Source organism: Erpetoichthys calabaricus, chromosome 9, assembly GCF_900747795.2.
Source record: "Erpetoichthys calabaricus chromosome 9, fErpCal1.3, whole genome shotgun sequence".
NCBI classification, from domain to species: domain Eukaryota; kingdom Metazoa; phylum Chordata; class Cladistia; order Polypteriformes; family Polypteridae; genus Erpetoichthys; species Erpetoichthys calabaricus.
The window spans coordinates 32464547-32491638 of record NC_041402.2 but is presented as its reverse complement, the minus strand read 5'-3'; the positions used below and the strand labels follow the sequence as shown (position 1 = coordinate 32491638).

General features: G+C 38.5%; 1 protein-coding gene across 1 annotated transcript in view; it reads left to right on the top strand.

Moving 5' to 3' along the window:
• st3gal2 (ST3 beta-galactoside alpha-2,3-sialyltransferase 2) overlaps positions 1-25888 on the top strand; it is a 62251-nt gene extending 36363 nt beyond the window's left edge. Inside the window, exons 4-8 of the mRNA XM_028809245.2 lie at positions 12272-12465; positions 13625-13804; positions 16161-16206; positions 17464-17583; positions 21898-25888. Coding sequence (XP_028665078.1) covers positions 12272-12465; positions 13625-13804; positions 16161-16206; positions 17464-17583; positions 21898-22071 — 714 coding nt within the window. The 3' untranslated portion in view covers positions 22072-25888. The remainder of the gene's footprint in view (positions 1-12271; positions 12466-13624; positions 13805-16160; positions 16207-17463; positions 17584-21897) is intronic.
• The last annotated feature ends 1204 nt before the right edge of the window (positions 25889-27092 follow it).

Sequence of the window (27092 nt, the reverse complement as noted above, 5' to 3'; positions counted from 1 at the left end):
AAGAGGTGGCGTAAAACGTAAACATCATGCATTGTCGATCGCAGAGAAAGTGGAAGTGCTAAAAAAAACTTGATAGCAGCATGTCTGTTTGAACCATTTGCTTTTCATTTAGTGTTTAATTTTCTTTCTTTAAAGGACTGTACAGGTAGTCATTTTCTGTTAGTTATACAACATACAGTATATAACCATCCAAAATCCGGCATTTTCGAAAATCCAGCATTCCTCAGGTCCGTATGTTGCCAGATTTTTGAATGTCAACCGGTATATTTTTATAGAAATTGGTTTCCTCTATTGTCTCTCTGATAACAAAATGTGTAACCTCCAAAAGCAGTGTAAACAGCAGAATGTAGTCATGGGGGGGAAAAAATCCACAAAATCTGAAGAAAACCCATGGAAATGTGGAGTGAACATGAAAACTCCACTTGTACAGTGAGGGGTTAAAGGGTTTGATCTCATGATTCCGATTCTGTGAGGCAGCACTGGTCCTGAATTAGATTATGCAGGTTTGCGAAGGTTATGTTATGCAGTATTACTTGTGACCAAGTTTCCTAGATTTTTTTCATGGCACTTATAGTAATGGAAATTTGAATAATTTGACATCCCAGCACAGACTCTGCTATAGAATGCCCAGGAGAGGGGGTAGGCGACTAGCTGGCTGAGGTCTCCAGGACGGTCACTGTGTCTGACTTTGCTTTTGACTTTACTGTTTCACAGTTTTAATCTCCACTGTTGTCAACTGGCCTTAGTTCACAATTAAGTAATACACCAATATTATACATAAATGGAAACCAATCAGTTTCTACCTTTATTTGCTGTCAGTTTTAACAAATCTTTATTTTTATGTATATTAGTTCTGCATTTAATAATTAGTATAATTTAAGTTTGTATTCTAACTGGGAATTGTTCACAGCAGTTTGTGCCTGCACTCAGTGAAGAGTGCTATGCAAAAACAATAATATAATGTTATAATTAGAGTAATAACCTCAGTATACACATTTTAAACATTTTCTCTGTTTAGCTTTGTGTGCCTCATAACCCCTTTTACACTTCTTTGTATATTGGTAGGCACTTTCATAATCCGCAGAGTTACAACCCAGTAAGAAAACCCATTAGGACAGTCAGCCCTATTAAAGAGGCCATTCATGAGAAATACCCCCAAAAAAGATGACAGTTGGGACAGAGTTTAAGATACACATTTGAATTGTAACTTTCAATTGGTGAAACAATTTACAACAAAGTTTGTGGAAGTGATACATGATGTCATGACATTGAAAACACATTTCTGAGGACTCCAGAACAAAATTGTTTCTGCACAATAGGTTGGAAAGGGCTATAGAATCATTAAAGTGTTTTGCACTTATTCAGTACAAAAGCAGATGGATATTGTAGAAATATTGGAAATTCAGTTCCATTGCTAGTCTTCCTAAATTTGGCTGTTAAAATGCAAGGTGAACTGTACTCTAGGAGATCACAAAGTGTCTAGATCCAGGCCAGAGACCAGAAAAGGGTAAGAATCTAGACCTAGATACTGTATACTAATTAAAAAAAAAAATGGTACCCAAAAGTTCTTTGAGGAATAAGGAACCTTGGGGCTTTGGACCTCACAATCTGATGAGAGGATTGTCTATTCATGACAAATTGGGGGAAAAAAAGAGCCAAGATTGCTGCTGACCTCACCACAGCTATTAAACATTTAGTACAGTGTCAGGTTTGTCAGGCAGCATGATACTGGCTCTCCGAAAAGGAGCGAGCATGACTGTGCTAGAAGGTTGGTACTCGCTTGGTAAATGTGACATGGGCAGTGATTTTGAGTCACTGAAATTGACATTGTCCAATGGCGAGATCAGTGACTGCAGTCAGCAAATCTGACATACCAAACAACTAGAAGTCATGTGCGTGACATCGGCTTTAGCGTTCCCAGTAATGTACTGATGTCACATCCATGGTTCTTTCCTGTTCCCTTTAAAATCCTCTGGATAAATGTGTCTAAATGCTTTTTTCACGTTATTTTTTCCTCTGGAACATGTCTCACTATTAATATGCCACGCCGCTTCTGTGATTTCTGAGACAAGCAAAATTGGGCAATAAAACAGTTTTCTGAACACATCATTTTTTTTATTTTATTTTTTTTTTTTATCATAGTTCTTCAATATTGATGTGGCCTTTTAAAAAAGACATTGAACTTTAAGGCAGAAGGTCCATAGTTCAGTTCACTTTTTTGGCACAGAGTGTTCATATTGTAAAAAATGTATATAAATGAGGAAGGCAGAGATATGCAAATTATGGGCCAATACTTATAACTCCTCTTTTCTTGTCTGCCCATTCTAATATCAATATTTATTTCCATTTTTTTCTGAATTACAGTCATATGAAAAGGTTTGGGAGCCCCTCTTAATTCTTTGGATTTTTGTTTATCATTGGCTGAGCTTTCAAAGTAGCAACTTCCTTTTAATATCTGACATGCCTTATGGAAACAGTAGTATTTCAGCAGTGACATTAAGTTTATTGGATTAACAGAAAATATGCAATATGCATCATAACAAAATTAGACAGGTGCATAGATTTGGGCACTCCAACAGAGATATGACATCAATACTTAGTTCAGCCTCCTTTTGCAAATATAACAGCCTCTAGACGCCTCCTATAGCCTTTGATGAGTGTCTGGATTCTGGATGGAGGTATTTCTGACCATTCTTCCATACAAAATCTCTCCAGTTCAGTTCAATTTGATGGCTGCCGAGCATGGACAGCCTGCTTCAAATCATCCCATAGATTTTCGATGATATTCAAGTCCGGGGACTGTGACGGCCATTCCAGAACATTGTACTTCTCCCTCTGCATGAATGCCTTTGTAGATTTCGAACTGTGTTTTGGGGTCATTGTCTTGTTGGAATATCCAACCCCTGCGTAACTTTTAGCGAACATTATCCTCAAGAATTTGTTGATATTGGGTTGAATTCATCCCACCCTCGGCTTTTACAAGGGCCCCAGTCCCTGAACTAGCCATACAACCCCACAGCATGATGGAACCTCCACCAAATTTTAACAGTAGGTAGCAGGTGTTTTTCCTTGAATGTGGTGTTCCTCTTCCGCCATGCAAAGCACTTTTTGTTACGACCAAATAACTCAATCTGTATCTCATCAGTCCAAAGCACTTTGTTCCAAAATGAATCTGGCTTGTCTAAATGAGCACACCAAGTGACTTTCTTTGTGGTGTGAGTACAGAAAGGGCTTCTTCCTCATCACCCTGTCATACAGATGTTCTTTGTGCAAATTGAGCTGAATTGTACAATGATGTACAGATAAACCATCTGCAGCAAGATGTTCTTGCAGGTCTTTGGAGGTGATCTGTGGGTTGTCTGTAACCATTCTCACAATCCTGCGCATATGCCGCTCCTGTATTTTTCTTGGCCTGCCAGACCTGCTGGGTTTAACAGCAACTGTGCTTGTGGCCTTCCATTTCCTGATTACATTCCTTACAGTTGAAACTGACCATTTAAACCTCTGAGACAGCTTTTTATAGCCTTCCCCTACACAATGAGACTGAACAATCTTTGTTTTCAGATCTTTTGAGAGTTGCTTTGAGGATCCCATGCTGTCACTCTTCAGAGGAGAGTCAAAGGGAAGCACAACTTCCAGTTGACCACCTTAAATACCTTTATCTCATGATTGGACACACCTGTCTATGAAGTTCAAGGCTTAATGAGCTAATCCAACCAATTTGCTGTTGCAAGTAATCAGCATTGAGCAGTGACAGGCATTCAAATCGGCAAAATTACAAGGGGACCCACATTTTTGCAAAGCCAGTTTTTCACATTTGATTTAATTTCATACAACTAAACAAACTTTTTCATATGACTGTATATACGAACTGTGTCATCTTATCAGTCTAGGAGATGTGAAAGAATCTTGACATTCTATCCAAAACCAATGCAATTTTAAGTCTATTTTCAGGTCCTGCCAATGAGATTCCCAATTAATTGTACATCCATAAAGAAATCAAATGTACTCAAGTTTTGTACTTCTAGAGCACCTTGGGATTGTTTTCATAATAGAAAGGTTCTGTATAGAATGGCTATTAGTGTAACATACCTTAATAAGTGGTGTTATTAGAATGTACAGGAACATTTTCAGCGACAATATGTGTACACCTAAACAGGTTAGGTATAAAATACCAAAAGAGAAAGAAGATGAATGGTTGCACATCTTTTCTCTGATTTAAGAGCATCATATAGTAATATTTTAAGTGCAACAGATATCTAGACCGAAACAAACCTAACAACCATCATTACTTGTATTCATTCAAATAAAATAACCATAACATAAACAAAAAAGTAATACTTGTGCATAGCCTATATAACAGACAAGGCAAGGAAGGGTGGCTAAAGCAGCTATACACCAATACAATTCAGGAAGCATTGCTATAGTTGAATCACTCAATTAGTACAGTTAATTAAAATAAAAACACACTACTACTTGTTAGTTTGAGTTGGTTCTTAGTAAGTTGTTTTATGCACAGTTTTAATGCCACAACATCCATCCAGTATCCAACCCGCTATATCCTAACTACAGGGTCATGGGGGTCTGCTGGAGCCAATCCCAGCCAACACAGGGCGCAAAGCAGGAAACAAACCCTGGGCAGGGCGCCAGCCCACCGCAGGGCGCACACACACACACACCAAGCACACACTAGGGACAATTTAGAAGCACCAATGATGAGGACTGTGGGAGGAATTCGGAGCACCCCACACAGACACGGGGTGAACATGCAAACTCTATGCAAGGAGGACCTGGGAAGCGAACCCGGGTCTCCTAACTGCGAGGCATCAGCACTACCCATGACGCCCCCATACCGCCCATGCCACAACATGGATAATGAAAACTGTGATTGGTTTAGTAGTAATTTTTTGAATGACAGTAAGGGCAGTGAAGCGTGTCCTGTCAATGAACTTGTTAGTCAAATATATAAAGTGGAAGCTGATTTGAAACAAAGACATTATAACAGAAAGCACCAGACTCTAGGTCAGGAAAACATGGAAACTAACATTAAAAGAAATGTAAGTACTAAACTGAAACCCAAACTCCTGTTTCTTTGTAGCAATGTCAGCCTCAGTCCATTCCCTCATAGTGAATGAATGCATATGTAACCTTATTAGCTTTTCTTAAATAGGAGGAAGAAATTAAAAAAGCCTCATTTTTTTTTGCCTTTCCCTGTTCACTCCTCACTGTTGAATCTGCTTGATCAAGCTTACAGCCACATGGGTCAGCAATACACAAGGCAGTAAACGATACTGGAAGAGGTGCCAGACCATCAAACCCCACTCATTCACACCTTTTCAACACTGTTTCTTTGTTGTGTTTTTTTTTTTTTACTAACAATAGCTAACTTTTTGTTTTTTCTTTTCTACGTTACCTTAAATTGGGAGTCTCACCTTACAGCAAACAAAATATCTCGGCATGCTGTACCATCCAGCTACTTAAAAACGAAATATCACCCCAGATGGCAATGTCATAACAACGTATGACCTGTGACGTGCCACAAGTACAGAAACCAAACAAAACAAGAGAAATCTGCCAAAAAACAATGAAGTTAAAGTAGGAAAAAAGATAAGACACTCTCAGATCTGTCTTACTGTTTTTTCAAAAATAATGGTAGAGATAAGAATTGCCACAATAAGATTTTCTTGGATGACAATATGATAATATGGAAGGTTTTTTTAATAGTTTGCAATAAGTTACTTATCTCCAATTTCACTTCAGTTAAATTATTAAATTGTAATTATATCCCTATAAACAAAATATACAATTTGTTACATCTACACAACATCAGATGTTTATGGAGAAATGTGTTTTTCTTTCAGCAGTCTCCACAATAACATTTAAGAGTGATTTTTTAGTGTATGTATCGCTTACTTTGGTAGCTGTGTCTCAGTCCTTGTGAGATAAGCACTTATATTTACAGTTAGTCAGTTAACCAATCACTGCACAGCAATTTGTTTTGAAAAGTCTTGCTTCCTGAAAAGTTTTTGCTGATTGTGACAGGTACCCACTGGTTATGCACAAATATAGTTTTGGTTTTACTGCATCATGTAGGAACTCTGAGAAATAGACATTTATATGTTTAGTGACAATAACATATTTAGCCACGTTTATGTTTCGCATATTCTATTAAATTCAACAGAATTAAAAGTGTTTTGCTCCTGATTTTCTTTTATATTCAATGTTTGGTACATCACATTGCAGTGTCCAACAGTAGTCAGCAAGCATTGACGGAATCCAGTTGCCCTGGTATCGTTTCTCCATCGTAGCAATGTCCTGCTGAAACCTTTCACCGTGTTCGTCACTGACAGCACCGAGATTTGCGGGGAAGAAGTCCAAGTGTGATTGGAGGAAATGAATCTTGAGTGACATGTTGCACTTCATTGTCTTGCATGTTTGAGAAGTTTGTCTACCAGCTGAATGTAGTTTGGGGCTCTGTAATTGACCAGAAAATTGTCAACAATGTCTTTGAAGACCTTTGAAGATCTTCAAACCGCTTGTCACTCATAACATGTCTGATCTGGGGGCCAACAAAAACACCCTCTTTGATCTTGGCGTCAGTTATTCTTGGGAACATCTGTCTTAAATAACGAAAACCTTTGCCTTCCTTGTTCAGTGCTTTCACGAAATTCTTCATGAGTCCCAGTTTTATGTGAAGAGGAGGCAAAAATATCTTTGCTGTGTCAACAAGCGATTCATGTGCCACACTTTTCTGTCCTGGAAATAACTTTTTACAGAGTGGCCAGTTCTGTCTAGAATAGTGCGACCCTTTGGCACGGCTGTCCCATTCACAGATGAAACAACAGTACTTTGTATAGCCGAGCTGAAGTCCTAGTAACAGAGCAACGACTTTAAGATCTCCACAGATATTCCAGTTGTACCTGCTATACTGGACGTGCTCCAGCAACAGTTCCATATTCTCATACGTTTCTTTCATGTGTGCTGCATAGCCAACAGCTACTGAAGGATAAATGTTGCCATTGTGTAGCAGAACAGCTTTCAGGATTAACATTGACGAATCAATGAAGAGACGCTACTCTTCCGGGTTGTGATCACAACCCAAGGCCGAGAACAATCCTCAGTGTTACAACAGAAACAGGGTCTGTTGACTTGTGCAAAAAATTTGGTTATATCATTGATGTCAGCCTCAAAACACAGAAATCTTCATACCTGGTGACCACAAACACCATTCCTGCAGTCTCAAACCCAGCAGCTCAGCTTTTGCTTTTGACAGACGCAAATCTCTGACCAAATCGTTCAATTCGAACTGTGTTATCAGATGTGGATCGCTTGATGAGTATGGTTCCAAATTCCGGGTCAATGTCACTGTCAGTACCCTGCATTGAAGTTTCTTCATCTGGTTCATCTAAGGTCCAATCCTCTTGTGGTTTTGGAAATGGAAGACTGTCGTCATGTGCCACGGGTCTCAATGCTGAAGGCAGATTAGGATATTCAATTAACTTCTTGTTTTTGGCAGAGAAACCATACACATTAGTCAAACAGAAGTAACAGTCCGTCACATGGTCTTTCTGTTCTCGCCATATCATTGGAACAGCAAATGGCATCGTCTTTCGAGTGCCTCTGAGCCAGGCTCTCAGACTGACAGCACATGTCGCACAGCAAAAGTGAGGCGCCCATTCCTTGTCTTGATTACCAATTTTGCAGCCAAAATACAGATGATAAGCTTTCTTCACAAGAGCAGTCATCCGACATCTCTGAGACGCAAGTGTACATTCGCCACAGATATAGCAGAATGTATCGCGGCTGTTATGACATTGATGAGACATATCGCCCTACACCAAAATGTCTATAGCATCAAGCTTACTTACTGTTATATTGCTACAGATACTATACTTTACTATAATGATACTATATATACACACTGACTATCTATATTAACCAAATGAGCAGGATTGGTGTATGCAAGCCACCTTTATAGCATGCTGAGACAGCGTCAAGCTCGTTTAGTCCTGCCCAGGATGTCAACTTCCACAGAACAGCTTCCAACCTGGCCTGATTCCATGACTTGGACATGCCCAGGCTGCACAAACCTTTGTTTATAAGTCACTTACGGGAACGAAAATGTCTGGATACAAATATCGAGGCAACTCAGGCCCCTTCTTCAGGCAGTGTGTAATCAGTCAGATTATATCTTGCCTGAAAAAGGGGCCTGAGTTGCCTTGAAAGCTTGCATATTGTAATCTTCTTAGTTAGTCAATAAATGGTGTCATTTTGCTTGACTTCTCACTACATTCATAATGGCTAACACAGTACAACACCCTAGTACTAAGTAAACCTGAAATTTCAAGGTGACACTAAAAATGCAGGGATATTGAAAAAGACTTAGCCAGTCTTTAGTTCTTGGCATCCATTGGAAAACAAGATTACATTAAAAGTAAAAGTGCTATACACAGACAAAAGGAACTTTGGTTATAGATACATGATAGGTCACCTTGTCCTACAGGAAATGACCTCTGCTAAGGATTTACTGGTTTATGTTGACACAATGTTCTCATTAGATAGGCAGTGTCCAAAAAAGAAGCAATTGAAAGGCAAATTAAAATGTAACTTTTGAAAATAAAGCAAGGGATGTTCTGCATAATATACTAATGAGATTACAGCTGGAATATTGTGTGTAGTCCTTGTCATTGACCTACAAAAAAAGACAAAAACGCTCAGCTCTAGAAGATGTGCAGAAAAGAGTAGCCAAGTGTAACTCAGGACTACTGTGAATGGCAAAGTAAATAAGTCTCTTAAATTTGGATCAGAGGGAGGCGTGTGGGGCTTAATTCAAGTTTTTAGAATTCTTCAAGCATTGATAACATCGACCCAGCAGATTTCTTTTGATTAAATAGAAAATCAAATTCTCAACCGCACCGATGGAAGTTAAAAGTTAGTACATTTAAGACAGAAACCCGGAAGCTCTTTGAATAAAAGATTTTGGGGCAGGTTTTATATTAGGTACCCCAGAGGAGCTTTGTGGACTAAATAGCCTTCTCTCATTTCAGAAATATCTGGTGTCCTTATGTACAGTATATTCTAGAATGTTTTATAAAATATAAAGAGTATAATTTTAATATATAATAAAGTGATTTTAAAATTTGGTGGCTTGCATACATGTGTAGATTCTTTTGTTGTACATCTCATTAGACCAATAACATGGTGATTTCAAATAAATGACTTGTTAAACATTCATACATATGCGATAGATACTGAAAAGTTTTTGCTTGTCAAACACTAATACAATTGGTAGGCTTTATGGTAATTGGCCATGAAAGATATCTGATGATGGTCTATCCTCTTCCTTTTTCTTTATACTTATTGCGGTTCAAGACCGATTTACACTTCACACACAAGTGAATTTTGGCTGCAGTATTTGGATTGGCCAAACATGAAGAATGAGATTTCAGCTGGAAAGATAAGAAAGCACTTGTTTGTACTTTGCAAGATAATTTAAGCTTTAATAAGATGTTCCTTAATAAACTTTCTTAACTGTAGCATTGTGCAAGACAGAATGAACTAGAACACTCCACTTAAATGTAGACAGAATATCTGGGACAGGAATTTCTGCAGCAGTGTTATTGTAGGCAGCTCGCCATCAGTTATGTAGAAGCAATGCATTCTGTTATGCAACTATGAAGAAACTCTGATACTTCAGTGTATTGTATGGAAGCTTATTCCTGACACTCTCTCTCTCTCTCTCTCTCTCTCTCTCTCTCTCTCTCTCTCTCTCTCTATATATATATATATATATATATATATATATATATATATATATATATATATATATATATATATATATATATACAGTATATATAATAAAAATATGGCTTATATGTCCCTCGGGCCACGAGGGAGCAACCGCCCTGGATGTTGAGGGGACCACGGAAAAGGAGCAAGGATGCTCAAGCCCATTGTCGTGGAGCCCGGGAAACATGCGCTTCCGGGTGCAAGGGCAGCACTTCCACCACACCAGGAAGTGCTGCCGGAAGGACGTCATCAGGCACCTGGAGCACATCCGGGTGGAAATAAAAGGGGCTGCCTCACTCCAATCAGAAAGTTAGAGTCTGGAGCGGGAGCAGGACGAAGCTCCTGTGAGGAGATGAAAGGCGGCCCACGGACATTTAGAAGAGAGACCCGTGGAGAGGGTGATTGGTGCTGGGGGCACTGTGTGCTGTGTAGGACTTTTGTATTTAATAAACGTGTGTTTTGTGGAAAGTGCTGGTGTTAGCCTGATGGTGTTCGGACCCAAGCTCACAATATATATACACAGTATATACTGTATATGTTGTGTTATTGCTCAAAAAATATTGCCTGGTGTGGTTGGTATTATTGTGCACACATATGCTCTGGATGGTTAGTGGGGGTAGATTTAGGATGGGCATAGAACTGAACAGATGTTGGGCGGTAGAGTGGTAGCGTTGCTGCCTGGCAGTAAGGAGACGAGGGCTTGCATTCCAGGTCCTCTCTGCATAGAGTTTGCTTGATCTCTCCGTGACTGTGTCGGTTTCTTCCCACAGTCCAAAGACATGTTTGCTGGATTGGTAATGCTGAGTTGGCCCTAGTGTGTTGTTGGGGTATGTGTTTGTGTGTGTTTGCGTTCGTTCTTTTTCCCTGAGATGGACTGGCACCCTGTCCAGGGTTTGTTCCTCCCTTGCGCCCTGAGGTAGCTGAGATAGGCTCTAGCATCCCCCAAGACCCTGCTCAGGACAAGTGGTTTAGAAAACGACTGGTTACGGTTATGGTTATACATTTAATCCTGCATGTGCTGAAGTGTAAATTCAATCTGCCCAATTTAGTGTCACAGGGAGCCATTGATCATCACAGCAGCACTGAGTGTAATGCAAGAAACAAGAGTGATGGACGATACGCCTTTCCTCTGCAGGGCAAAATTGCACAGCCAAGCAGAAAAGAGTGTGTGTAGTGCAGTTCACTACAGAAATATATAAATAAAGTATCTGTTTATTTTTTATATAGTTATTTATTTACATATATTTTGAAACAGTCTGATCTAGTAATGCAGCAGCTAGTGTTCATCACTTGAATGTTCAGGGGCTGATGTTGGAGATGAATAAAGGGGATAGATGTCATTTACTTCACAGCACATGAAGGACTAAACATTTTTTTGTTAATTAAGGAGTATTCCTGACAGATTTCCAGTATTCAAAGACCATAGCTGCTGCTGCTGGAACCACTGGGCCAGGGCAGGGAGAGTTTAAGCATGCACAGAGAGAATTATGTGCAAACCCCTAGCAGGCGTTGCTGCTGTAATCTGGAATGCTAGCTTTGTGCTACCAATCTGCCTATGTTAAAACATCTGTACTAAACTTATTCAACTCCAACCAAATTAAATTTAAATGTATGCCTGTAACTTTTGTTCAGTTATTGTTACTTGATTGCAAGCTATGTGCTTTCTTAATCTGTCTCTCAACAAGCATGTCCTACAGCAGCAGGTTGCTTCTTACAATACATCAACTGGGTGCCTGAGATCCTAAACTGGGTGGATTAAATTTTCCCTCTGCACAAGCAGGATTAAATGAATATCTAGGACATTTGTTCATTTTTTGTCACTTGATTGCATGCTATGCACACCATTAATCTATCCCTCAATAGCTGTCACAAAACATCTAGTGCACAATGCGGCTGACCATACTAGACAATATCTCTTGTGAAATAATGCAGTACTTCTGCAAAATAACACAATAGTTTCCTGAAATAACAATACCATTATTTTGAGTGGTGGAATTTAAGCTTCCAGAGTACAAAATGAAAAATATAGCAAAAGCATCTGTTTTTTAATGTAAATCTACCTAATGCTAGCTAATAGTATAAACTAATTCTGTACAAAATTGAAGTGCAATTGCAACATCCTCATTATTGCTGCTGCTGCTTTTGGATTTTCAGAATACCATTAAATATCACATCAGGCTTAGTGTTTTAAGAAAATGAAAACTGAAATTTTCAGACTATAGTAGTGCATCAGACTTGAATATAAGGTTGATGGCAGTAGTTTTCTTTATTTCTGTAACTGAAGCACAGGCTTGCACAGTGCTTCACGCTTGGTGATTTACTCTGTCTTTTAGCCTTGTGGTTTACAGTGCATTGGGTCGCAGTTTCATACCCTTTCACATACATGTGGCATGTGCCTAAGAGCATCTTTTTTTTTTTTTTCTTCAACATACTTCTTGATAGCAATTCTTTTAAAGCTACATCATTTTTATTATTTTCACAGATGCTGCAACCTCAGTTCAAACCACACAGTATTCAGCAAGTCCTTTTGAAACTCTTTGAAGTAATTCCTGGACAGAATCCTTATGGGGCCTGGGATCCAGCTCGTTGTCAGCGTTGTGCTGTGGTTGGGAATTCCGGCAACTTGCGAGGATCAGCATATGGCAAACTCATTGACAGCCACCATTTCATCATGAGGTAAGGCAAACGGGTATAGGGCTCCTTGGGGCTTCTGGCTAGGTCTTGTTTTTCATTTCTAAATTTACTTAATGTAGATGTAAACTACTACTGCAAGTTATAAGTAGAAGTAATTATTTAAGGTGTTTTCCCTGTGACAAAGACAAATAGCCATTCATAAATCATTTCGGAAGAAAAGAAATTATTGAGTGAAAAGACTTCTAAAGGGAGTAGTATACATCTTCAATAAGAAAGATGTGTCACCTTTCTTAAATATAATCTCCAGTGAAACAGCAAAATTAGTTCTTGACTGTTGGTCACGTTGTTATGCAGACATTGGGTAGTTGCACCACAGAAGCCCTGTTTCACATGCATGACTATGGCATTATTTTCATAAGAGGAACCTTGGCAGACCAAACTCATAGTAATTTCTTTCAAGTGTGGAACTCAAACTGTGAACAGGAATTAAAATCTTGTTTAATCAGATAAGCATATCCCCAAGTTAAACAAACTTTGATGATTAAGAGTGAAGGGAATGGGGGCTTAGTGTTTCTCCCAAAGAATAGCAAATCAGTTATAAGTAGTTAACCTCTAGGGTGTGCATTTCCAGTTTTAAAGCCAAGAAGAAAAGAAAATCATAACCTACTTCAAGGCAAGTGGAATGCAAGTTTCAATTTACATCATCCCATAGATCACTTTGGAAATTGTATAGTGATTGTAAGGCGAAACATTTTAGCCTTTTTAATTACTGAAAATTAAATGGAAGAATTCTTAGAGTCTGCCAAAAGATCAGAGACTTGAGAAGCCTTGCCAAACATTGACATTTCCATTCTTTCTAGCATAATTGGCAACAGTGTTAACATCTGCCAGAGTCACTTAAATTTTTGCTCATTGGGAACCTGCTTGAATTTATTTTACAGGGGATAGAAGAAGAAAACACAGTAAAGGGAGGTAGACAACCACTTATTAAGCTGAATAGCATCTGCAGATAATTGTAGGGATCTGTGAAAACTGGCCATTGCTATTGTGGAAATAACCTGATGCTACATGACAGAATGATTAAGATTTGAGTGTCACTAGAAGGCAAAATGAGACTGAATCTTTTAGTAAGGAGATGATGCCTGTGAAATGCAAATCCTAGTTACAGTACTGACTTTCAGTGATTCTAATGACCCAACAGAATGAATTTGGCGCCCACAGTGGGCTATGAGGAGGATGCAGGGAGCCATACAACTCATCACTTCATGTACCCCGAAAGTGCCAAGAATCTGCCTGCCAACGTCAGTTTTGTCCTGGTACCATTCAAGACTCTGGACCTGCTGTGGATAACTAGTGCACTCTCCACTGGACAGATCCGCTTGTGAGTAAGAACTCCTTGACTTCACTTCAGTTGCTTGCACTGCTTATAAAGTGCCAGGGTATTTGTACAGTATTTGAATAAGGTACAGTAGGAAAGGCAGAATTTCTGGATAGTCTATCCAAAGTAAAGAATTCACTTTTATGAAACAATGATGTCTGGTGAACTCTGGCTAGCTAGCTTCCCTAAAATGCGAGAAAGCTCAGTTAAAAGCTGTTCAGACAAATCTCCAAAGCTCTGGTTGCATTGTGTTTAATGTTTTGCCTTTTTACTCATCCATTCTGTGGTCCTGTCCTAATGCAAGGAGGAATTACAGTTAAAATTCCATTATAGCGAATATCATTACAACGAAGTATTTTTATGGTCCCGACAGCTTCCCCATATGACACAAGTGTATAGAAATCTTGTTACTACAAAGTACATTCAGCAGATACTTTCATTCCAACGAAGTGCACAAAAGACCTTGAAATGCCTGAATGAATCATCCACAGAGCTGTTAATTCTGTGGTCGCAGCTCAGTTGTGCACAATGATCCCCAAATAGAAACACTGAAATTTTCTTTCTTTCTTCGAACTTTCCTCGTACTGTTTTTTTGCCTTTATTGTTTCCTGCGGTTTTCAGTGATATCTTTTACTTATTGCTCGTCAACATTTGGAAAAACATCCATTGGAATTTAACTCATTGTCACCCTCCTATAGAAACGGCAGACACGGAAAAAACGATAACAGTTCATATTAGGGAAAAAAAACTTTAATTTTTTGCAGCTCTCAATTGCTGCAAAAAGAAAAAAGACGTTGCCAGTGAATTCGGAATTTCGCCATCGACACTGTCAACTTTCTTGAAAGACACAGCAAAAAAAGTAGAAAAATCTTGGGTTGCAAACGTATGTGAACTGCCGCAATTGAAGATGTCGAAAAAGCCGTTTTTATGTGGTTCAGTGATGCTCGTTCAAGAAACATTCCTATTAATGTGGAAAATGTGAGGTTTATAAACTCTCTTGGGACCTCCCCCAACTAGAGAGCAAGCCGAAGAGCAATCTCCGCGTCTGTACGGGGCAATAGCAGGCTCAAAGATATGCTGCGTCTCTCCGCCAAAGTAAACAGAAAAGATCTCGATGGGTGATGCAAGGTTAGGAGCATGTAAATTGTAAATGCAGATACTGTAACAGGATTACTTGATCACTGACCTGGCCACGATGCTGCCTGACTGCTATGTCTGTGTATAGCAGAGTGGCAGATCCCGCTACAATAAATAACTGTGCCGTTCCTGTTTCAAGCTGAATAAAGCTGGTTTAGCTAAAGTACTCAGACTAAGCCTCGTGTTTTGGAGTGCACGACAGGGACTTATAGCGTGACCCCGATCTTTTATGATTTGCTTCTGTGGCGCTTCACTGAAGCAATGTGAGCCTCCTATTGCCCTGCCCCAGCAACAGACAAACAATCTTCCACAGACGCTGCAATCGCGCATCACGATGCACTCCAGCTTGTCATTTTTCACTGGGTGGGGAGTGGGGGGTCTCAAAAGAGTTCAGAAACCTCACAATATGAAGAAGAAATAATGATTTGGCTCCTGACTAATTTCCACCTTCAGATAATGTTCGCTTTGAATACCTCCCACCCAATTGCACAGCAGTGCTTCAGTCATTGGATTTGGGCATCATTCGCATCCTGAAAGTGTATTATCGCAAGGAAATGCTGAGAAACAGTCTCGTCAGCATCACTTGTAGACAGGAGGAGATTAAAAGTAACGCGAAAGAAGCTATTGAAATGATTGCAAACGTCTGGATACAAGTTAAAAAAGCACTATAGTAACAAAAACAGAATCTCATTACAACGAAATATTCGTTAGGTCCCTGGGAGTTCGTTATAACGGAATTTCACCTGTATTTGGTTGAAGCAGCAGAGAGGCTTATGTACCATGATGGGAAACAGGAAAGAATTAGAACATAGAAACTAGGTAATAACAGTTATTGTGATAGCTTGATAAACAGCATGTATAACAATACTGCAGAATTTTGTCCACTGCATATTTCTATTTTCTACTTCATGTTAAATTTGTGCAATCTATGTAACTGACCGACTGAATGACTTAGCTTCTTGCAGCTAAAATTAAACAAAATGACATCGCTTACAATAGGCATTTGGGAAAATATTAGTTTTACTCACTTGTGGTTTATTATGTTACATGTATACACACATTTTGTTTTATCTTTATTTCAATTACGTCATGAACATCATTTTCTGGGGTTTATAAATTCCGAATTGAAGTTCTGTTTACAGTATGTTTTTTTTTTTTTAAATAATAAAAAGGAACCTTTGCACAGCTAACTCTCTCATGGCTGCCTTCTCTTTGCTAACAGCACCTATGCACCAGTGAAGCAGTTCCTACGTGTGGACAAAGACAAGGTAACTGACTTCCTTATTTTTTATTTTTTTTTGGTTGTGTGTGGAAGTACTCCAAACCCACAAAATTGTCTTCTTAATTAGTCAAGAGTTGGGCTTTTCATGTTTGTTTCTGGAAATTTCCAACAATTGGCAGTTTTTAATGTATTCAGTTTCAGGATGTATATCAAATTTGTATCTCTTAACTGAACTCTGTTTTTTTTTTTTTAAGGTGTTTGCCATTTCTAAGGGTTCCAAGTGCTAAGAACTTTTCATAAATAGATTTTATATAGCTTCTTTCACTATTACAAAACTTTCTAGTTATTACTCAATGACAAGATTTGTGACAACATATAGCAAGTTCAGGACTCTAAAAACAGCCAGGACAATCCTAAAGAGAATGCCAGCTCCTTTACCATTAGATCATTACATTAAGTCAGCCCAATATGTGTTCAATTTCATATGCTTATTAAATGTTCTTTTAAAAGGAAGTGTAACTTTGCTAGACATAGACGTAGTTACTCTGTTGTTAAATTACTGTTCAATACAAAATCTTGCTTTCTGAAATAATTTGCATGCAACAGATAATAGGAAAATCTTAACCTATAAGATAAAAACCGAGCATTTACCAGAATGTTATTAAACCATAATCTATGAACATTTGGAGAAATTTTAAAGCGATTTCTAAGGTTGAGTTACATAACGCATAGAAGAACATGGATAACATCACAATACATTTGACCTTTATTCTTCACTTTCAAATCATTATAGATTAAATGCAGGAAAGGTTTATTAATGCAAGAGAGTGAAGGTGAGCCTAGGTCAGAATGTTAGAATTAAAAGATTTCATAGATACACAAGTGTATGAGACATAAGACTGTGAGAAGACTTACATGAAAAAGTTTTAAATTGCAACAGGATGTGTTTTTTTTTTTTTTTTTTTACATGGGGTAAGGGATGTAGTGGAGTGGTCTGAATATTATTTACGTGCAGCACTTTGCAGATGAAAAATCTATTAATAAGCTGAGAGAAGGGCGGTGGGGTGTTTGATCCAGAAATCTTGACATGCCTCACATGTTATTCTCAATTTTTGGATTCAAACACCAACAGATCAGATGATGAAAGCACATCAGTTCTAACAAGGATATGTCACAGATTTCCTGCAGCAGTAGGTTTCTGAGCCCTCGTATACTAAATCCACTAGATATGGTTAAATTGTTGCACTGGCAAGTAACATGTGGATCTGTGCTGATTATTTATTTATTTATTTGTTGAATTTAGGTGCAGATCTACAACCCTGCCTTCTTCAAGTATATCCATGACCGATGGACAAGGCACCATGGCCGTTACCCCTCGACAGGCATGCTCGTTTTGTTTTTTGCGCTACATGTTTGTGATGAGGTGAGAGTTTTTCTGTTTCACACTTTGCAGCATCACCATGCACATTTGTGGATAATAGGGTAATCCCACCTTGGCTGGTTGAACACCAGACGTGCCACAGGATTTTGAATTATCTACAGTGGCTTGGTGACACATGCTTGTAGTCCTGCAGGCAGAGAGTTGCAGTAGTCCAGCAGTGACAAGACCAGAGCCTGGACTAGGAATTGTGCTGCATTTTCTGTCAGATACAGTCTGATCTTACAGATGCAGTATTGTACAGTGAATCTGCCAGACCAAGAGACCATAGCAACATGGTCCTTGAAGGATAGCTGGTCATCAATCACCACCCCAACTCTGCATACCGAGTGCAGTGCCATCAGTATTTAAGAGTGTGCACTAGCAGTACTCTTTGCTTAGCCTTTAGATTGGTTTTGTCATGTAAATCTTGGTTTATAGTGTTGTTATTATTATTATGTGTAAAGAGTAAGTAAAGTTCTTATATGTATGTGTTAAGCAACATGCCGCATGTTGCCACTTTCTGGCTCTATAATTAGTGAGTAGAACTACCTTACCTTGAAATTAATGTCTTCCTTACGTAACACAGCTCAGATCACGGCTTCTTGTGCATGATGTTTATCTTTAATCTACCAGACTTGCCAATGGCAGAATGTCCAAGAATATGGTCATTGTCTTTTCCCTAAGTAAGCCTATGTAACCTTAATAAACAAAGGTGTCACGGTGGACAGAATGCCATCTAGATTTCTTCAAACCATTAGATGGTAGTTAAGAATCTTTGTGAGGAAAAATGTTTCACTCTGTGTTTATCACAGGAACAAGTAAGATGAGAATTTAGACACAAAAATGTGGACCAGAGTTCAGGGGTGAAGATCATTCTCCAAATCTAATTCAAGTATACATATTTCTTCTTTGCACACTGTTGTAAAGTAAGCATGGAATGCTCAACTAGAAGTATCGTTTGATTGTAACACCAGCAGATCACTGGTAATGGGGTGACAGATGAGTTGTTTTTCCAGAACAGTTCTAGAATACAACTTCAACAAAGCAGCAAATGTCCAATTTAAAACCGACAGAGCCTCTTAACTGTATAGATCAGGGGTAGGCAGTGTCGGTCCTGGTGAGCCGCAATGGCTACAGGTTTTCATTCCAACCCAATTGCTTAATTAGAAACCAATCGTTGCCAATCTCAGACCTTATTTAATTTTATGGCTTGTTAGTCTGTGCAATTTAAGGCTTTTATATCGTAGATTTTTTTCCTTTCCAAGGATATCATCCAAATGATTTGAAGCCTAAAACAGATCATTTTCAGTCTGTCACATTTTTCTATTAAGTGTTTTATTAAATCAAACAGTGCATGATGAACACACACAGATGTAATTGGAAAAAAGCTAGCTGGAGAACTGCTGGCTGCTTTGTCTTTTACATCTTATTGCTAATAAGGAGCAATTAAAACACTGAATGCAGCAGTTTAAGACTGAAATAAGCAATTAAGGTTGGACAACCTTAACAAGCGAGACCACTAAAATGAAGCATCAAAATGTCACTTAAGCAATATGTGCTTCATCAGCAATAATTGAGTTCTCGTTAAGGAACTGGGTTGGAACAAAAACCTGCACATACTGTGGCACTCCAGGACCGACATTGCCCACCCCTGCTCTAAGACAAATTATAGTCATGTGTCAACTGATCTCTACCATGCTCCAGAATTAAGTGTTTTGGGTCTTGGTGTCTGTTTGGGCTCTAACCTGCAATTGTATTGGAAAGGGTAGGAACAAGTCAAAAGACTAGAGCAGGGGTGGGCAATGTTCCTTAACGAGAACTCAATTATTGCTGATGATATTGCACATATTGCTTATGTGACATTTTGATGCTTCATTTTAGTGGTCTCGCTTGTTAAGGTTCTCCAACCTTAATTGCTTATTTCAATCTTAAACTGCTGCATTCAGTGTTTTAATTGCTCCTTATTAGCAATAAGATGTAAAAGACAAAGCAGCCAGCAGTTCTCCAGCTAGCTTTTTTCCAGTTACATCTGTGTGTGTTCATCATGCACTGTTTGATTTAATAAAACACTTAATAGAAAAATGTGACAGACTGAAAATGATCTGTTTTAGGCTTCAAATCATTTGGATGATATCCTTGGAAAGGAAAGAAATCTATGATATGAGAGCCTTACATTGCACAGACTAACAAGCCATAAAATTAAATAAGGTCTGAGACTGGCAATGATTGGTTTCTAATTAAGCAATTGGGTTGGAATGAAAACCTGTAGCCACTGCGGCTCACCAGGACCGACATTGCCTACCCCTGGTATAGATGTTACCTGTTAATATGATAAGCTGACCTACATTTCTGCATAAAGCTTAGCATTAACATTAGAGTGATGTGGCAAAAAATGATGAACTTCTATTAACTTGTTTTTACCACAGAAAAAAACAGTTGGCTTCAAACGTGTGGTCCTAACCTCACTGCATCACTGTATTTCTTAGATACATTTTTAACTTACACTTCCAAAGTACAAAAGCGAGAGTCTGTAAAAAAAAAAAAAAAATCGGTCCTAAAAAAGCATTATGTTGTGATTTATTTCTTGTTACAAAATATTTAAATATTTGCTATAGTAAATTACTGCTGCTGATAAATTGTATTTTTGACAAGAAATCACACACAGTGGCATATGGTAATTTGTAACCTAACAGACACTTTATATATTAATGTGATATGTCCGAGTCTTTGAAAAGGTGGTGCAATGTTACTGGACAGCTTGTGATGTGAGGGTTAGATTGTAATCTCTCTCTCCATCTCTGTCCGTTTAGACATCCCTTTTGGATTGGGTTTAGGATGAGATGGTGTAGGTGCTGTTGAGACATACAGTAATTTTTACAGAATCACAAAACAATACATTGATCGATTTAGAATGATTGTTGGTAAGAATGTAAAAAGTGTATTACAGCAGGTAACATGGCAACTGGCTATTAGGGTGGTAGCTTGTAAACTAGAACACATTAACTGAAGTCTGGTAATGTTAGACTAATCCATCTGAAATCCAAAGAAGTTGCAAGTTTATGCAGTCCTTGCATGTTAAGTGTGGGATTGACTTTCTTGAATAGTACAGTGGTTTCTTCTGTTTAAATTAACATTTTATAAAATATTCTCAAACCTGCTCAATCCAATTTCAAGCACTGGGAATATGTCATAGTACAACATTTCAGCATTAACGTTTAAAATCAAGTTATATTATGCAATATTCAACATTCAACACTCATTTCAAGGCAATGTAAAGATGGGGCCTGTTATGAGAAAGTTCCTTATGCATTTTGAAGCATCAAGAGAAAAATAAAAAGGTTAAGATGGCTGTTTCAGAACAGAAAAACACAATTCTTGACCAGTTCAGAAGAAGATTTACACCATTAATAATAATAATAATTCTTTGGATTTATATAGCGCTTTTCTCACTACTCCAAGCACTCAGCAATTGCAGGTCAAGGGCCTTGCTCATGGGCCCAACAGAGCAGAGTCCCTATTGGCATTTACGGGATTCGAACCAGCAACCTTCCAATTGCCAGTGCAGATCCCTAACCTCAGGGCCACCACTCTGCCTGATGATTTAGAATGATTTTATTATAGTTTTAGATAATATAAAACATCACTTTTCCATTGAGCTGTGAAAGGTAAGGAGTCTTCCGGTTGATATGACAGTAACTTTTTGTTGCATAATCCAAATCTATCTGGTGTTACTACAAATAATGATATTAAAGGATGAGAATAATTGTAAATCCAACACCATCTGAAAGAACTGAGTGAATATATGCTCATAATAAGAATAGTGTGATTTTTTTTATTTATTTTTTTATTTTTTTAAAGAAAAAAGTGATCTGTTTGTAAAGTATTGTAATTATACTTGTGTCTTGATTTCCATCATCATTTTATCACCATTTTGGCTATTACATTCCTATTCCTATTTTCCTACAGCTATTGCCTTTTTCTTTCCTTCTTTCTTTCTTCCTCCCTTCCTTCCATGGTCTAAACCAGTGTTTCTCAACCAGTAGGTTGCAGGCTACCACTGTTGGGTGGCAAGTTGCTATTGTTTATGGTGGGTTGCCAGTGAGTTGTGGCGAGTTGCTTTTCTGATGATCACTCTCAATCCCCAGACCCCCTTCTCTAACAATCGTGCTTGATTCACCACACCCTTTTAGTGGATCACAAAGGCACTTACATTGAAAAAAACGACACCCAAAAGGTTAAATAACACTAGTCTAAACCTATGTTTTTGCACACTTTATATTGCTGTCAAGTGACAATTTTCTTTTGAATATTTTGCAGGTGAATGTTTTTGGATTTGGTGCAGACAGTCGAGGAAATTGGCATCATTACTGGGAGCAGAATCGTTATGCAGGCGAGTTCCGAAAGACAGGGGTCCATGATGCAGATTATGAAGCTCAGATAATCAACTCTCTTGTCAAGGCTGGCAAAATCCGTGTTTTTAGAGGGAAGTGAGCTTCAGAGTGATGCTTTGCTTGCAAAGCGCCACATTTGAAGGAGTTAAGCAGATGGCCCAAGGACTGAGCCAAATTGAGCAATGAGCATACGGGGGGTGGCACTGCTGCTGCCTTTTGTTGTCCCACTTTGGTGCCTCCCCCACAGCCTTTATGTTCTCTAATTTGGCCAAACTGTGAAGCATGGCATAAGGCAAAAGGATCCCTACTTCATTGCAAGTGATATAATGCTTCTGAGATGAACATTTTTCTTTTTTTTTCCTAAATATAATACTGTGTTTTCAGTCGACATTTCCTGATGCCAAAGGAGAGGCCCATAGCCGTGTGCACCTTTATTAGACTCGTGTGGAGTCCTAACAATGACTGCTTCCATTACAATCACCATTGGTTCAGTTCATAAGTTCTCATGTGTCTCACAGGAGACCCATTTCAGTATTAATTTTCTAATGAGATGCACTGCTTGTACCTGCTCCTCTTTGGATGCAGGGTTTTCTGTTTGGTTTTCCATCATCACCACTATTCTAATACTGATATACCCGAGGCAGGTAAAGGGTACCGAAGATAAAACCTTTTTTTTTTTTTTTTTAAAAAAAAGTATTTGTAAGTCTTAAATATTTTATATTATAAGTCTTAAGTATTGTATTTTATCAGCACTCTATTTATAATTACAAGTGTGACAATTGGTCTGTCCATTATAAAAACTGGACATTCCAAATCAAGTCTTAAGCAAAAATGTTCAGAGAATATCTGCAGTCTTTATCATATTATGCTTGTGATTTCATTTACTTTTTATTGTTTTTTTATTATTTAATATCTTATGCACTAATTATTTGTCAGTATCTGTAAGCAGTATTTTAAGAAGAGAAGTCATATTGAAGTTAGTCTGAGGAGTGCCTGTTGTGCATATCACTCAACGGTCTTTGTAGGTACAACATCACACTGATATCAAGCCTCATGTGATGTGAAGTATTTGCGGCCAGTATCAGCCATCAGTATTAGGTGTAAGATCACACTGATATCAGTCTGAGTGAGTGAAAAGATGTGGAGGATCTTTGGCCAGTACTGGTCAGGAATGTTAGCTGAGATTACACTGATATCAGTCTGATGGAGTGCTAGAAGATGGAACATCTTGGGCCATTATCGGTCAGAGCTATTAGCTGGCATGAAATCACACTGATATCGCTGTAACGGGGGGATTGTGAAGTGTAGTGGAACCAATAAACAGTGTTTTAAGGATCAAGCAAACAAAGTGGAACATCTCAGGCCAGAACTGGTCTGGTGTGTTAGCAGACATGAGATCATAATAATATCAGTCTGATGGGATAGTGTGAAAGTGGAATGTTACCGGTCAATACCGGTCAGGTGTCTTAAGTGGACATGAGCTCAGACTGATATATTGTCCAGTATTAGACATTAATCTTAGCTGGCATGAGATCTAGACATCACTGTGATGGGCTGGATGTAAAGCAGAGCATCTCTAGCCAGTATCAGCCACTAATGTTAGTTATGAAATGAAAAAACAATAACTAATATTGCTGATCGATGTCTGCTAGTATATGATCACTCCAATATCAGTCTTGATGTCGTGAGAGAGTGAAGCTGAATGTCTGTAACTAGTTTGGGACATCAGTGTTAACAGCTCACACTTAAATTCATCTGATGGACTGGATGGTCCTTTTACAAGTATCATTTATTAGTGTTGATGGGCATGAGATTACCCTGATATCAGTCTGATGTTGCAGATGAAGAGTGAAGCTTTTCTGGCCAGGACCTGTCATCAGTGTTAACAAACATGTGGTCACACTGATAACAGTGTGGTTGGTGGGGTGGGGGGATTTTATGAAACAAGCAGTATTGATCACAGTGTTAATAGACGTTCTATAGACAATCTGGCCAGTATTGGTTAGGTCTGTTATTTATGAGAAGTCAAGCATACTGTCAGTCTTATGGGATGTGAAGTCAATTTGCAGGGTTAGCAGGTTTGAGATTGCACAGATGATTATGGAGCAATCAGAAGCATCTGTGGTCACCATAGATCAGCATGTTAGCAGACTTCATATTCCACATGTATCAGACTGACCAGGATATGATGTGATACAAAGATTAAAAGTCAGTGTTTGCAGAGGTTAGGAATGTCTGTAACAAATAGACAGTCATGCATATGTGGGATCTGTCCTATCACTGACACTTACTTATTTGGCTGATGCCTTTATCCAAGGTGACTTACAACATTTATCAGAAAATATGCAGCTTTGAAGTCAGTGGTCAGTCTTATTGGAGACAGGGTTAGATTAGAGACTATGACCAATATCACACGGCAGAGATTGCTGGTATAATCGGAGTAATATTAGCCTGAGATGAGCCAGGCCATGCTGACATCATTCTGATGGTAGCCAAGCATCAGTGATTGGTATCATTGTGCAGTGTTTGCAGGTGTCCTAGCACATATGTGGAATGCACAAGGCTAATGTTGTGCAACCATACTAATATCAAAAAGAGCAGTGTCTGGTGAATATTAGTCAGCATGAGGTATCCGCATGATTGAGCAAATGAAATATTGGCAGGTGTGAGATCAAGGTCTGTCTATTTAATAACGAGACTGTTTCAGTGAGAATTAAACCAGCACGACAAACGACAACACTCTGTACCGTTTAGTGGATTGTCAGTCACCGTTTAATACAGTTGCGTTTCCCCTTGCGTGCCGGAATCCTGCTAAGTTTAAAAGTTGAGAAACGTGTCAATTTGAAATTCTTAGTAAAACTGAACAAAACACTAACGGAATCTTTTCAAATGCTTACTGAGGCTTACGAGGAAGACTGCATGTCTTGTACGCGCATGTTTTCCCTAAATTGAAATCGGTGCTTAAAGGAACACATTTTGAGTCAATGGATGCAGTAAAGAAGAAATAGCCAACAAACTGATCTGCTCCACATCTTCGACCGGTGGTAACCAAAACTGCATCTTTATGGCAATCTTTGCGTAACTGCGAGTTATGTTGAAGGGGACAAACACTAGAATTGTTATATAAATAAAAGCAAATTATGGTGTCAGTTTCGTTATTTAATAGACAGACCTTCAGTCTAGTGAACATCTGATGAGTGGTTATCCTTCAGCAGCACTTGTGATCACACCGATACTAGACTTCCTAAAGAAAGGGATAGATAGATAGATAGATAGATAGATAGATAGATAGATAGATACTTTATTAATCCCAAATTGGGATAGACCACTGATTAGTTTGTTGGCCCACCACTGCATTTTGCTTCGACTCTAATCCTCTATTGTTCATTGATTAATTCTGCATTTGCACTTGGTCCTCAAGTTTGGAATCTGTGATGCTTATATCTGCCTTGGATCACATCCACTTATTATTCATTATGTTATGTAGACGCGGCAGCTTTTTATAATTTGTATGTTTTCCATTTTTTTTGATACTTTGGGGATTATGTTTAGGATTTTCTTGTGGATGATAACATTTGGTTGAGCCAATGCTGATGACTGCAGCAAGTGTTTTAAGATTTAGTTTTACCCAGTCAAGACTGACCTGGCCTATGTGTGGTCAGGGGATCTTTTTCAGTGAAGACACCCAAATATTCCAAGTATTAAATACTTCTGAAATATTGTATTCCTAATATGAAGACTTGTTACAGTTATCTAGATGAAGACGTTGTACAGTAATATAACAAAATTGTTAACCTGTGAAGAAAAGACTTGTTCCTGATATATCAGAAGGTTCATTTAAATGTGTATTGTGTTTGCTGCTTCCATATCAGGAAACAATTTCAATTTAAAATGCACAAGAGGCTTTGAAAACTTTGTTTTTCTATTGTGGTTTCTGTTATTCTATCATCTGCATTAGCAGTCATCTACATCTACACAAGAGCTGCTTACTGTTGCATTTCTTACACTTTTTGGCACCTTGATGGAGATATTTTATGCCCTTCTGGCAGTGAATGAAAGTATCACTACTGTGAAAGGCAAAACTCAACATTTGTACAACAAAGAGTGGATACAGCAATAAAAAACTGACACATTTGAGAAACATGGAAATGATAAATGCAAAAGAACAATCAGTTGAGGCCCATTGTGTCCAGCAGGGAGCATTAGCTCTATGTAAGGACTAGGTTCAATGCTGGGAAATGACATGTGGAAAGTTAGTTCCACTTAGAGTACCACCTTAAACCCACAATGCAGCAGAATTTAAAGGTCCACAACCAGAACCAATCACGACACATATAATCCGTTTATACTTAGCTTGTATTAAATAACCATTCTGTGTACAATTCATGTCAAGCTCTGCGGGGAAAACTATTAGAAATTCAGCAGAATAAAATGCATGTGCTTTTTGAACAGTGGCTCAAGTATTCCGTTTTCTCGGTGTGCCAGCCATTATCTTCTCCATGAGCTTTGAGAGCATTCAGATGTTGGGTGGTTAGAAGGTTACAGAGTGCTGCATTTCAAAAGTCACATTGTTAAGTAGTTCAACAGATGTGGTGCTTCAGAATGTCTGAGGTCCAGCACTTGAGGGGTTCTAAATACCAGGCTGTGGTAATGCATGTTATAACATTTAGATAATATTGATTTGGTACAATAAAGCAGTCAGTGTTTAACTTGGTACTTTGACTCTCAGTTTTGCTAGAAATCTCCAGAAACAACAAGGTTATTGTATGTATGTGAGTGCAAAGCTTATTAAGGCACAAAATCCAGTGACGTCTTGAATATTGGTTGAACTTTGTTGCTGCTCACACCTACCCATAGAAGTGCTGATTGGAAACAATTGCCCAGTTGGTTGTTTCATCCGGTACTTTGTTATATATGCCCAGCTTGTTTTACACAAGTGTTGTAGAGGTGGGCGGCACTGATGTAAAACCATCTATCAGAAAATGTGTTTGTTGGAGCTTCCAAAGCAGAAGGATTGTCATTGTGAATGAGATGTCCCATCTCTAGAGCAGCAATTCAAAGGCTAAATACTGTATATGACAACATATCTTGGGAAAGTAGTGGGCCCCTTTGCTTGCCCAT